At 37.6% G+C, this 14,815-nt stretch overlaps 1 protein-coding gene across 1 annotated transcript; it reads right to left on the bottom strand.

Annotated features, from left to right (window-relative positions):
* Nucleotides 1-4,103: 4,103 nt before the first annotated feature.
* LOC139722395 (ciliary microtubule-associated protein 2-like) lies at nucleotides 4,104-11,617 on the bottom strand. Its single transcript, XM_071633702.1, has 10 exons — nucleotides 11,427-11,617; nucleotides 10,802-10,889; nucleotides 9,880-10,050; nucleotides 9,241-9,363; nucleotides 8,816-8,953; nucleotides 8,063-8,206; nucleotides 7,442-7,609; nucleotides 6,579-6,707; nucleotides 5,296-5,420; nucleotides 4,104-4,206 (listed from the first exon to the last, which is right to left on the bottom strand). Exons 1-10 carry the CDS (start codon nucleotides 11,480-11,482, stop codon nucleotides 4,104-4,106), a joined length of 1,245 nt encoding a protein of 414 aa, XP_071489803.1. The 5' UTR covers nucleotides 11,483-11,617.
* Between the last annotated feature and the right edge of the window lie 3,198 nt (nucleotides 11,618-14,815).

The following is a 14,815-nucleotide window of genomic DNA, read 5'->3' as shown; positions in this document are numbered from 1 at the left end:
CTCCGGTATGATAGTATGAAATGTGTAGGCCTCAATTACTGTAGAACAAGAAATTATTGGTGTACATGAGCCAAGACTCGCAAAAGTAAAATGCATGCGAAAGTGTTTGTCTACACATTGCATTGAATGCCACTGGCGATTCATGAAAGCTTCATGATGCGAAAAAGGCCGTTGGCCCCACGTTGTAAGAGTTTCATGTTCCAAATGTTTTTTTTGTTTTACAGTATGCAGTCGTATTTAGCTTGTTCACTCTAATTAGATTTATATGCTAAGTCTTGAAGTGTATCATTGGAACAGAATTCTGCATGGAATAAAGTGTAGAATAAGATATAAGACTTTTGAGAATGATGTGACATGCATTAACCTAAAAACTTTCTTTCTGATGTCCTCTACTCCCCATTTTTTCCCCAAATGTCCTCATGTAAGATTTATAAGTGCATGCCTATAATGCTAACCAAATGCTAGCAAATGTAGGAATGGTACATGTTAGGTCAAAATATTGTCATAAATAAGTATGACGCACACCGGGTAAACTTAAAAATCCCCCCAAAGTTAATTACCCAATCATGAAGACATAAATATTTTCATCTTTTTTTTTTTTTTTGCAATCTGACTCAGCTTCATTTTGGATATTTCCTTCTGGAGAAAGCAAGTTTGAACACCCCATTCAGTTAGTCTTGTTCAATCAGTGAATTTCATTATGTTAGTGAGAGAGATAAATTGGAGATACAACTGTAGTAGGATGGAAGTTATTCCAGTAGCTTTATTGCATGTATCCAGCTGCTTAGAGTGAAAATTGCTGTTGTAATTTTTCTCAGAAAAGTTAGGAAGTCAATCTCAATGTATTTAATGACCATGATGTAATTAGACATTCATTTTTTTTTTCAACTCTTTGTCACTGTTTATATTGCTGACTTTAAGGTTTTCAGATGTTCATATTTGATTTTCACAAAAATGTCTTTTGAAAGGGCTGAGAGCTGTGTAAATTTTTCTCAAGTCAGTTTTGACTTACTGTATAAGCTGTAATTTTTGCGAATTTCGCAAATCTCAGTCGGATCGCGAAATTAACTGCACATGAAAGTGTCACGTTACACTAAGGTATTACTGCATTTATGATATCGTTGGTGTCAATTCGCGAAAATATCTGTACATGAAAATAACAGCTTATACAGGACTCGTAAGATATGCTCGGTACCTCTGTTATTATCTATAGACATGTTACTTTGTTCCTTTGTTTTAAAAATGTAGTCGACATATTTATGGGGATGTTCAATACTGTAAGTGTATTACAGGGTATCCGTGGATGTTGCTGGGATGAAAAAAGGTTGAGCACAGTCAGCACCAGTCTGTTAGTCGTGCTCCATAGAAGTCTTGTTACTGGACTTAGCGTCTGTCTTGTCAGATTTTATGGACGACCTTAGTACTAATGTCAGGTGGATTTTGATTTTTGATTTATTTTTTCCAAGATAAGCCCTCGTACAGTCCTCATACATTCAATGAGCTTGTTGGTGTTGAACTAAAAGAAAAAAAAAACCAAACAAGTGCACATGTAAATTATTGTAACTGAGATGTGTATGATATGTTTATATTCATCTGTAAATTTCTGATATGTAATAAACACGACATCAATACAACGCACAATGCATTGAGTATACATACACTGTATATATGGCTGAATTTATTATATGTATTTTCATGCTCTTAAATATTGCAAATGTATACCCTTTAACAATCAACAAAGAATATATGTTAAATTGACATCATGCATAGGACATTAGCATCGCCTCTGCTACACAGTGCAGGTGCATTAAAAATATGTACAAAAGTTTTTGACAAGTGCATCTTGGAAAAATTAGTGCTTATCATTGTGATTAATGTGCTTTGTTACAGTCCTTTCACACAGGTCAAAATGTCATGCTAGAAAATTTTAAGGAAGCAAACCATTTATGGTCCTTAGACTAGAAAGACTGTATAATTCATAATCATTTCAATGCATACAAATTATTTCAAACATTATACCCTGAAAGACATGATGGTAATCCCAAAGAACGAGGATGTTGTAAAAAATCAAGTCATAGAAACAAGGTAGCACTCATTCTTCTAATCCATGAATTATTAGTTATCATATTTAGATATTTTTGTTTGACCCAAACACTGTCAATATTTTGTTTCTGGTGAAACAAAAATAACTTGTTAAACTGGCATAGACTTCACCCACATCACCAATATTTTCCCCATCTGAAACCATCACATCACACTAGACCAACTAGGGTACCCAGCACATTGAACCCAGATCCTCACACATAGAGCCTCTATACTCCGAATAAAGTTCATATTAACTTTATTATGGAGTTCTAGTTATTAAGTGGTTGTGCAAGTTAAGTGTTTGATTATTATCTATAAACATTGGCTCTAAATATTGTGCACATAACTATTTATTCAGCTCTTAAGGTAACATGTTTGATATACAAAAACTTTGCAGTGCAGCTTCTAGGAACCAGTCTTTGATATTGGCACTGGGTTGATTCCATGCAGCTCTTTCAAGAACATGAAAAAACCTGAGTTCATACGCATTCATGTACTGGTCAGTTGTATACAAAGAAATTGAAATCAACATCCTTGATCTGGCTGCATCATTTGAAAACAACTATAATCATTAAAAAAGAAAAAAAGAGATTCTCAGTTGCTGCTTGCTGCATTGTTGCATTTTTTTCCTACACTACAGAATGGGAGAAAGAGAAATGGAAGATCTTTAATTTGGGTTGGGGGGGATGAATAGTCAAGTGAAATGCTGATTTTAGAGTGTGGTAAAGTTGCCTTCTGAAGCATTTTGCTGTTACAATGCACTGTTTTGTTTGTTTTAACCCTATCTCATTACTGGAGGGTTTCCAAAGTTTCTTCACTTTATTTGACTGACTATGGTTACATGGTTTAAATTTCCCCACTTTAGTTGAAAACAACAACAAAAATGTTGATGTTATACAGGAAGATCTGTTGATCTATTAGTACACAGTTCAAATAGTTTCAACGTAATGCCAAGAAAAAGTAATTATTTTACCATGAACGTAATCTCTCTACCAACATAATGATATGTAGACTACAGTGCACTTCTGTTATAATGAACAAAGTTATATGAAATTCTTGTTTACTATGGAGTAAAAATTCAGGTCCCAAGTCATCATCTGTATATCAGTATAAACTTCACTGTTCCGCTCTAACAAAATTGCGATATAACGAAAGAAAACCGCTGGTCCCAAGGACTTTGTCATAACAGGAATGCACTGTGCTACATGTTCTATAATTCTTTTTTTTCTCCTTGTCAGGGCAAAACTACATACCAGCAAGTATTGGCATAATAGAAAGTAATAACTTTGAAAATAAATGTAATGTGCAGGCAAGGCGACTGTATAACATCCAATCGGTATTACAGGCTATATTGAATGTTTGTCATTTTATTTTACTTTGTGCAGGTCAAAACAGCCTCAAAGCTCATAAATGCCCTTGTTAGATACATTGTAAGTCTATGTTTCTTTACTGTGTGCAACTTCACGTCTTGGTTACAGAAGTTGAAGCTTGTTGAGCTTTTTACAGGCATGCAACTTAAAATGTACCAGACATATATGTGATAGATATACATGCAATGGGGATTCATGAAAGAAAAGCTTAAATGATAATGATGTCATTATTTGATGGATGTGCTTCTAGAGCACTCATCATAACAAAACAGGTAGCTCTAAAATATAATGCCTCTCATGGATGCAAGGAACATACAAAATTAAGACTTGAAACTTTGATTCAAGACAAGATAAATGGCAGAGGACGGAAAGTAAAATTCTATGCATAGTTGTTTGTTTTCTTGATAGCTTTCTGTGTATTAAAGTCTCAAGGACTAGATTCTTGATATACAATAAGCAATGTTGTGGTAACGGCAGCTCCGAAACTGTTGCTGCAGGATGCGTATATGTGCACTCCAATTGTGTCCAGTTTGGAAGGTCGCTGGACTATTATGCCAGGTGGTGCGCACATGTAGCAACTGCCAAGGAATTTGTACAAGTTGTGGGGTGTCTCTGGTTTTTGGCATGTCGGCGATGGAAGGAGGCCCTCTATGTCTGCTGCGAGTAGATGGTTCTCCTCGCCCTCACATAGTCCTCTTCATTGTTCCCCCTGGCCTCCATGGACCTCACGTTCACCCCGCGGATTCTCTCCCTGAAGGGGAAGACCGGAAGAGGAATTTGATTAGAATGGAAGTTGGCGTCTATTTTATTTGACCCAAGAAGATGGGTAATAAGATATTTAAGTATCACTGCTAGGTTATATAGAAATTGTGTTGAAAGTTTGGACAGCACAAATAAACAATGTCCCAGCAAAAATAGAGTAATATAAAATAAGGAATGAATGAATGAATGAATGAATGAATGAATGAATGAATGAATGAATGAATGAATGAATGAATGAATGAATGAATGAATGAATGAATGAATGAATGAATGAATGAATGAATGAATGAATGAATGAATGAATGAATGAATGAATGAATGAATGAATGAATGAATGAATGAATGAATGAATGAATGAATGAATGAATGAATGAATGAATGAATGAAGAAAGGAAGGAAGGGAAATGAACCAGAATTCTGCTTGTAAACACAAGTGATGTGAATTAAAGCAGTCACAAATGAAGTCCTTATTTTGTGCCGATGATTGTGGAAATCTTAAGAGAAGTAAACTCAACACAGTCTTAAAGTGAAGAATTAGAATGATATTCAACACTTTGTACTCTTATCACCAATATTCCTCCCTGGTTCAGACTTTCCCTGGTTGAAAGTGAGTGTTTTTTCGTGAACGATGCAGGGCTGCCAGCATCTAGGCATTTTAAAATCAGGGAGGTTCCAAAGAGGAATAGGGTTTAGACGCAGAACGTACAATACTGTGTGTGCCACGCATCTCAAAGGGTGAAAATTACAACCGGTACAGTGCACTCCTGTTATAGCGAACACAGTTACAATGAAATTCTAGTTGCAATGAAATAAAAATGCACGCAGCACCATCATCTGCCCTATGTCTTTTATTGTTTATTTGTTCGGTTGTAATGAAATTTCGATATAACGGCAGAAAACTGCCAGTCCCGAGGACTTTGTTATAGCAGGAGCCCACTGTACCAAAGCAGCGAGTTTACCACATGCTCTAGTCTGAAAATGGAGAGATTATGGTCAATATTCCTGCAGTGGTATCAGGGAGACTTGGCAAGGGTCTTGTGATACCACCTGTTAAGAATGGAAAGACCAATTAACTTACTGCATCATGTTATCCCTGGCTGTCCTCTCGCGCTTCACCTTGGAGTTGAAGACGCTGGAGTGACCATTGCGGTGCTGCTCCTCGTGCCAGTGTAGGACGTTGTACCGACCAGGACCAACAGGATTCTGGGAAGAGGAGGGAACATAATTACGATCATTATTACAAAAACCAACCAATACTGAATTAAAGGGATCATATAGTTTTGGGTGAGACCTAACAAGGTTTCAAACATTTTTTGGTGAGATAATGAGAAACCTTTTATGAAATATGAAAGAGCATGTAATTCGAAGAGGATTTCAACATTTATTTGATGAAAATTGGTTTTGAAATGCCTGATATATCAAAAAAGAGCAATCCTAATAAAAGGTGGGACCTACCTTTTATTAAGATCTCTTTATTTTACTTTGTTTTTTTTGATGTCTCAGCCATTCCAAAACCGATTTTCATCTAATAAACTTTGAATTCCTCTGAGAATGGTTGCGCTGTGTTTTTTCATAAGTGGTTTCAATGTATCTTGCAAAAGTTAAAAGCCCAATCCTCTTCTCCACCCATACTATACCATCCCTTTAAAGTCCATGTACATGTAGCCTGGTATTGGATAGGCCTGCAATATGCCGTTTGTTTTGTGAGGGTCGTATTTTGCAAATGAGAACTTGTAATTAAGACAATTTGAGGAATGGTTGAAATTGTGATTGAGAACTAAGGCCATGGAATGATAGATAAGTATATTCAAGCAACAGATTTTGAGATTCCCTCACCAAGGATGGAATTATATGTTGCATACATGTAAAGGAAGGCAGTTAGTTGGCATGTAAAATTGGCAGATTTCAGCTGACTTGCAAAATTTGTGATACATATGATGTGTACTGTTTGCTAACACTAGACGAAGCTCACATAAAGCAAACACTGCAGTATAAACTTTCCAGATTTCTGAGGTTTCTCAGATAGAGCTATTTATCTATAATCAAAGCATGGATACACTTGTTAAAGAATAAGACATGGATGTTTGGAATGAAATTATGTTAGTAACGATGATGTTTAAAAGTAGTAGATAACTTGTTGGTTGTTATTCCTCTACTCTTCACATATTCCCTGCTTTAAAAGTATAAAAATATTCAACATATAATAAGAAAAATATAAATATCTTTATGTTTTACCAAGCCTAGCTACTCTTGTAGAAGCGTGTTAAATTTTACCATATAAACCCAAAAAGTTAATAGTCTTTGTTGTGAGGAAATAATCAGTGCAGCATAACAGCATATATTTTGTTAGGGGGAACTTACTGTTTGGCCAGTGAAGAACTTGCGTGCTCGCTTGTCAAAGCGTTCAGCTGAAGAAATGAATGGCGGAAGATTTTTGGCTTTGGGCTTGGAGAGTTCCCTTGGTGTGTAGTTACCAGGACCCGGATCAGACTGAGAGGAAAGGCACAAGAAAAATTTTAGGACAAAATTTTGGGACAAGAACCATGAAAATTAACGTAACGATACGTATTCTCACACATACCAGTATTCAACCTACTCAAAACAGATGTGGCCATTTGCTGGAAATGACATTATATATTGCGATACAGTGGGCTCCCATTATAACAAAGTCCTTGGGACCGGTAGATTTCTTTCGTTATATCAAAATTTTGTTATAACAGAATAAATAGACAATTAAAAAAAACATAGAGCTGACTATGTTGTGGCCTGAATTTTTACTTGGTAGTAACCAGAATTTCGTTATAACCCTGTTCATTATAACGGGAGTGCACTGTATGTGCAAATGGAGGTTGGTCACTTGTGCCATCCCCATCAATGCCCATTTTTTCATCAGGGAGAGACACAAAGTGATGTAAAAAAATATATTGTATGCATCATACAGTACTAGAATATTCCAGTGGATAAAAACGATACGTAAAGATTTGACATTATGCTCCATCAAAGAGACCTTAGAAAAACTTCTAGGCATTTCCAGTCATACAAAATCTGGATTTTTTTCGTGATTTCACTGAATCAAACATGATTTACAGTGGAAACTAGTTTTACTGATGTATTTTAAAGTATTGCAGCAATGATTCTCTTTCCCGTATCATGAGATCACAATTCCGAGAAGATATAATGAAGACAAACTATGACTGCAAAACAGATGAAATCTCGTCGCTCACCTCTTTTCTTGGCCACTGGCTGAGAGTGGAGCAGTACATGCGCTCGGACGGCCTCTCCGGGTACTGAGATATCTTGCCCAACTTGCCCTTCCACTCATTGTGCTCGTCCTGCCACTTGTCCGAGAAGGAGCTGAGGTTGTACTGGCCCGGTCCCAGTGGATGTTGGCCCTGGAAGAATGTTGGGGGAATAATCAATTTAATTTGACAAATTGATAGAATATAAAACTAAGTTTCAAGAATTGTTGCTCTCACACAGGATTAGTCCGCTTTCATTCGTAAATTGAACAAGGTGTGACAAGTGATGATTGTCTAACATCCCCCCAAAAAACAACAACAACAACAATTAGACATTACACAATTGTTAGTAATATATAGATTCTCATAAGTTTGCTTAATGATACATATTATGTTTGAGTAAATTTTGAACAGAAAGAAATACACAAGAAATTTTAATAAAAGTACACAGAGAGAAGGTAAAAAATGTAAACGGATTTATATACACGTATTGCCATGTAATAGGGCAAGCTAAAGGATAAATGAAGTAAACATGAATCTCCACAAACAGAGGCATAGCAAAGGTAGGATCTAGCAATGGGGAAGTATACATGTCAGTTTACTTACCGGTCGTGATAGATGACCTGTTTTGATTGGAGCATTCCTCTCTCCGGTGAAAAGATCGTAGGGACCTCTCGTGCTCGTTACTTTACTCGTTAGCTCCTCGGTGAAACTCTTGTTTTCGTAAGTCCCTGGACCAAGCTCACAGCCCTGTCAGCACAGGAACAGAAATATTAATTCTTTGTTCGTAACATTGCAGGACAAAACATCTCAAAATGTACAAATGTTATACAAATCATATATCATATGCCTGCATGATTAGGCTTTAATCATATTAACGTAATCTCAAATACATGATTACGGGATAAATGATGACATGATGGACGTGAGAATTCCCATCTCAGCATCTAATACATCCCCTCTCAAATCATCAGATACCAGTATCCACATTTGCTGGCATGATCACAGCCTGACGAGATGCCGTGCTCCATACGGCGTCGCATTTTTACAGCGACTGGGCTGTGTATAGTTAGCATGAATAATGATCCTCAACAATTTAAAATCTTTACAGATGCCACAGTGCAGTAAAATCAAAGTAATCACAAAAATCAAACATACCTATTACATGGTCCTGTTTATAACCCAAATTGAGGGGCATGGTTTGCTTCTGTACAAACATGCATAATAAAGTGTCCTATTAATATGCTATGTATTTCAGCAGATGCTTTCTCAACAGTAATACACCTGTTGTATAAATTATATGCAGAATATATTGCACAGTTTAAAACAGTTGAATTTCAAAATAAGCTCTGGACTCACCACTGTCGGTAAGTGTCTCGGGGTAGACGATCCGGCATCCAAGAGGCCCACGGTGCTGGTGGACATCTTGGACTTCTTCTCGACGGCCGAGTGAGGAATGCCGCCCTCTCCATACGTCCCTGGTCCAGGAACTTCAGTCTGAGAAGGGATACCAATTTTATAAAATATGACATCATGGATAACCCATTCATTATGACCTGGGCAGAACTATGGACAGCTGGTTATAGAATAACACAGAATTTACGGTTTAGAATTACACAAGACAGTGGATAATGGAACCATAAATTGGTCACGTCTAGCATGAATATGAATGAAATATACATGCTCTTTTTTCTGACTTTATCTGTCATTACAATTTATCAGAAACACAACTCATTCAAACAGACATGAAAATAATCACAAGATGAAATCTGTTGTATTCTCACCGTTTTATTGTGTTTGAATCGACGAGCCCTGGTCTGACAGATTCCTCGCGTACTGCATGGCCTCTCAGAAATCATTTCTAAGAAATCCTTTATGTTGTATGATCCAGGTCCAAGATTCCTTTCCTGAAAAGAACATCAAAAGGAATTTGAGAAAAAAAAATAATCACAGAAATCTCAAAACAGCATAAGTTATCTGATTGGAAACATTAAAATTGTGCAATAGATGCCAAAAAAGTTAACATTGAAACAAACTGAAATTTGCAAAATTCTCAGAATCTTCACCATGCAGATTTAAAAAGATGTACAAAAAGATGCATAAAGATGCAAGAAATGCAAGCATACACTGTATAACTTCCTTTAACAACACCTTTGAAGTAACAAAGACATTTTATATGCAATTACTTTGAATTATTTACTTTAGCAGCATTGATTTGGCACTCTGCATTTATACATTTTGAAATATTCAAAATCATGAAACACCTTTTGCGATGTTTTTTTTTTTTAGAAGACAATAGCAATTTATAAAACAAAAGGCAGAATGGAAAGAAAAAAAAGCAAGTCAGAGACATTCATGGGAAGCATATAACATGTGAGAAGAGAGGACAAAAAAAAAGATGAATAGACGAAGTGTTTACTCACAATCATGCGTTTCTTCTCCCACTGCTCCTTGTGTAGTAGGTGGGGCAGTGCAGCCATGCGAGCAGTTTCATAGGCTCGCGACCAACCAGGCCCAGAGGCCTTGCGGGCCACCTCATTCTCACTGAAGTGCCCCACCTCAACCTGATAAACGCCGGGGCCAAGTTTTCTTTTCTGAAAAGCATACAGCAAAGGCATACACATTGTATGTTCTGCAAATACACAGGAGTACCATAATAAATTCTATATTAAAAAGTTCAAACACCTGCTGCATATTTTCATGCAAAAATATGCCCATTGAACCTAGCTTATACCATAACTGCCCAGCAAAGGGATCAAGTTATGATGTCAAACAATAAAAACATCAGGAGGAACAATCAGTGTAGAATAAACCCAACACATTCAAAAATTATATCAGTAAGCATATTAAATTTAATTGAGACATGTGGTATATTGGTATGTAACAAACATATAATGTAAAAATTTCATATTCTTTTCCCTATATGGTCTTGCAATCATGAAAAGTTGACAAACTACTGTAAAACATGATATATTCATGGCATGAAAATTTCGCAAATTGGAGTTGACAACCTTTCTCGCGGCATGAAATTTTCGCGAATTGTCACTGGCGTCCAATGCATATTGTGTAGACTTCCACATGCATTTTAATTTTGCAAATGATGGCACTCGCAAAATTCATGAAATTAAAATGGACACAAACATTCCTTGTTTTACAGGATTGGGGGACAAAATGACAGAAGTCTTTTCAATTAATCAGGTTAGCCAAGAGCAAACAGAGCTAGGATTTGGTTAGCCCGACCAGACGCTGTAAGTACGCTGTGCGAATACCTGTCACGACGTACCTACGTACAGCGACTGGGCTGTGTATAGTTAGGATTTGGTAGACTACACTGTATATACTCACCAGATTGTGCATTGATTTCTTGTCGTACCACACCTGAGTGTACGTTCCTGGCATTTTACTTTGAGGATGTACCCCTGACACATCAAATCTAGTTGAGAGAAGGATAAATAACAAGATCATGTAACAAAATGGAATTACATTGTATATTAATCCATGTTGTATATGAGCAAAATTTCATTTAAGTTTCAGTTCTCCATTTCATTGGAATGAAATTGAACCAAGATGAAATACAGCAGAATATATAGAATGGACAAAAATAATGATTCAATAAATTGATGATAGATACAAAATTTGAATAAGAAATAATTAATAAACAACATATATAGAATGAAAAATCATTAAATGATTGTCTGTAATATATTTGGCAATCCTGGGTTGCTGATCATCAAGCAGTGCTCAGCTTGTTGATCGGTGAAAGAAACACGAAGGTAGGTGAAAATGACAGATAAATCCTTGTAACATGGGCTCCATTCCACATGTGTTTGTCCGCATGTACATGATGCGGTCATTCGAAATAGAACATATAACATGTATGCTCGGTGGATATGATCATTGATATTACTGATTAATATATCTGTTTGTTGCAGTGATGAAGAAACAGATGCATGAGAGATTCATAGCTTACCTGGCTTTCTGCGTCCCAAAAGGCGCACCCTTGAACATTTTCACGGAAGCAGACATGATGTCCAGTAGTACTGAAATACAACAATCTCTAAATAAACGCAGAAACCGGAAGGTAAAATAAAAACACGCCGAATTTGGCAGCGAGATCCTCGCGAAAAATATACCAATTCTGTTACCCGAATCAAAAACAAAAATATGATGAGGTCCGAGAAACCACTCACGTCGGCCTAAGGTTATGGAAAACTGCAAAATTTCATATACTTCGTTCCACTGTGCCGATATCTTATGAGCTTAGAGCGCTTGGAGTTGATGGTATACTGTTTTCAAAGGCGCGATGTAGCACTTTACTCTTCAGCAGTCCTTTATCCACATGTGTTTGTAAACGCGAGGTCACGCAGACAGCCGTTGCTATAGAGCTATTTGCATATCACAGCAGCTGTCTCTTTAGGAGTACCGCCCATTCGCTTGTTCACGTAGTCGTCGTCGCAGCCACACTCGTTGCTAGTTAAATAAAATACCGTGCATCGGAAAGTAAAACCGAAGAGAACTCAAGCTTTCATAGACATGATGAGAGTACACAATATCTGAGATGTTGTTTATGGGACTTAAAAGAGCAATGATTGTGACAGTGAAATATAGTAATTCTTACTATTAATTAAGAGATCGCCCAATATAAATCCTATGTGAGATGCCCTTATACTTTAGTTCAGTATATTTGGTCGATTCCAGTATTTTGAACTTTAGCCTGTTTATCACCATTAAAGTATGAGACACTGTTCATTGAATAAAAGAAAATGAAAATAGAGTACTAGTACAATGAATATTCCTGTGCACCGACTGATGTCCCCTTTTAAGTTTCGCGGCTGGTTTCAAGACTATCAATGTAACGCTCGTCGCTTGACAACCGTATGTCTGCGGAGAACCGAAGTTATCTCGCAGTCGCTGGTAAGGTGGATATCTCATTAATTTGCCGTGTATTTGGTAAATTAGCATGAAAAAACCATATGCATACTATATTTGGTTATCTTTCATGCTAGTCCCTTCTGTGATTTGCTATATAACGTTTATCACCATAACTTTTAGTCGCTGTCCTACGACGTAGGCCAAAATCTGACATGCATTGAAACGTATGGGACTACACATCAACCCCTAGTAGCCGTGCGGGTCTACTGTAGCTGTATAGCTAGGCTAGGGCTCTGTATCAACACACAGACACACACAGCTCAGTGAATAAATTCAAAAAAGTTTTGTGATACGGTAGGCCTAACGTTACATTTATTTTAGAGTGGAGATTATATAGACCATCGACCATCCTGATCCTCTCCAACCCCAAATTCTTGTACCTTCTATTCTTCAGTTCTGTTCATGTTTTCTCTTTTTAGGTGAGTGATCAGCAGTGATCAGGCTAACCCCGTCGCGGGGCGCTGTAACACAGTACGGTACATATTTGTCCGTATGGGGTCGCTGCTGCGGTTATGATCAGGCATGATTATTGAAAAGTGTGATGAAGATTATTGTTCCATCACATCAGTGTCTCTCAGCTATTTTAGCAGCATCCATCACCACATCTTTGCTGTTCATAGAGTCGAGCACAACCTTCCTTAGTTAGCCTATTCTCAGTTCGGGAAACCCACTCACAAGGGGGGCCCCTCCTTATAAGTAACCCGTCCCCCTTATAAGTAACCCCGTCCCCCTTATAAGTAACCCCGGGGCACCCCTTATAAGGAGTCTCCACGCTTTTTTGCAATGCAACGCGAAAATGAAAGGACTGCGGCAATTCGCTTGATTATGTCCATAAAGCTTCACAAGTTTCCTAGTTACTCACGAAATTTGAGCAAAATCGGTTTGAAGCATCATATCTAAAATCATGGATTTAAATGCGATGTCAAACGACCCATGCGAATGCTGAAATGCGAGCGATTACTGGCGCGAGTGTCCCCAGGCGCGGCGGGGCGGCAATGCTTGAGTGCAGACGTGGCGACTGAGTACGAGAGAGTCTCCGTACTCAGTCGCCACGTCTGCACTCAAGCATTGCCGCACCGCCGCGCCTGGCGACACTCACGCCAGTAATCGCTCGCATTTCAGCATTCGCATGGGTCGTTGGACATCGCATTTAAATCCATGATTTTAGATATGATGCTTCAAACCGATTTTGCTCAAATTTCGTGAGTAACTAGGAAACTTGTGAAGCTTTATGGACATAATCAAGCGAATTGCCGCAGTCCTTTCATTTTCGCGTTGCATTGCAAAAAAGCGTGGAGACTCCTTATAAGGGGTGCCCCGGGGTTACTTATAAGGGGGACGGGGTTACTTATAAGGGGGACGGGTTACTTATAAGGAGGGGCCCCCCTTGTGAGTGGGTTTCCCGAACTGTTCTTGCCATCTACTCTCTTTCCTAGTTGGATCCCAGATTCCATCTCCACTTGGGCATGGTAAATTTAGATGAAGTACATACATGTACTAATAGCACTTTTGTATGTGATCCCACTTTTTTGTGGGATTAGGAAATGATTAACTGCACCAGCGACCCCAACACATAGTGTTGTAATATGGTTACAGCGCCCCGCGCCAGGGTTATGAAATGATGGGAAAATATGCCACAGAAGTGGTGACCTCATCTTGTACATAGTTTGTTTATTTATTTATTTATTTATTTATTTATTTATTTATTTATTTATTTATTTATTTATTTTCACATATAATATGAATGGTAAACCCCTTGTGGGGACACATACATTGTTTTGTATAATTTCAAAATTTGAACCTGGTTGATGTTTACATGGAATGTTGTGTGGGACCTTGAAAAAGCACAACTTGCTAAACAAGGGACCCCCCCCCAAAAAAAAAGAAAAAAAGATACATGCAAATGAGTGGAAATGAGATACAATGTATTGCAAATAAATAAGTGGCTGAGTGTGAAACAAAAACAAGACGGAGGTGGGGAAGGAAGAGAAGAAGAGAAATAAAAAAATAGAGAGTAGTGACATATGTTACAAGCATGCGTAAATGCACACATTGGTCATTAATTAAACATCATATAGTCATCAATCAACATAAGATGCAAGGAGGTGTTTTTTAAATCTTTGCGTGAATATCAAGTAACAAACATGATCTGTTTAGAATATCTATGGAAGCCTAGAGTCGCATTTGCTTTGTTGGGTTTGATTCTATTGAATTTACAGTGGTGGCAGTAAAAAGGCCATGTTAATGAGATTAAAACACACACACACACACACACAAACACTCAGGATGGCTCATCTTTTAAAGTATGTGGATTGAACTTTTGATTGACCTTTTATACTTTTCCTATTCTGTAATTACCACTCTGTGACAGGAAGAGCTGCAAATCATCTCTGTATAACCAGCAAGGGGGAACCATAGAGAGCAAGG

This window comes from Diadema antillarum, unplaced genomic scaffold (genome assembly GCF_040938485.1).
Source record: "Diadema antillarum isolate AM-2024a unplaced genomic scaffold, OU_Dant_1.0 scf00000164, whole genome shotgun sequence".
Lineage (NCBI taxonomy): Eukaryota > Metazoa > Echinodermata > Echinoidea > Diadematoida > Diadematidae > Diadema > Diadema antillarum.
This window is presented reverse-complemented; position numbering and strand designations above follow the sequence as displayed.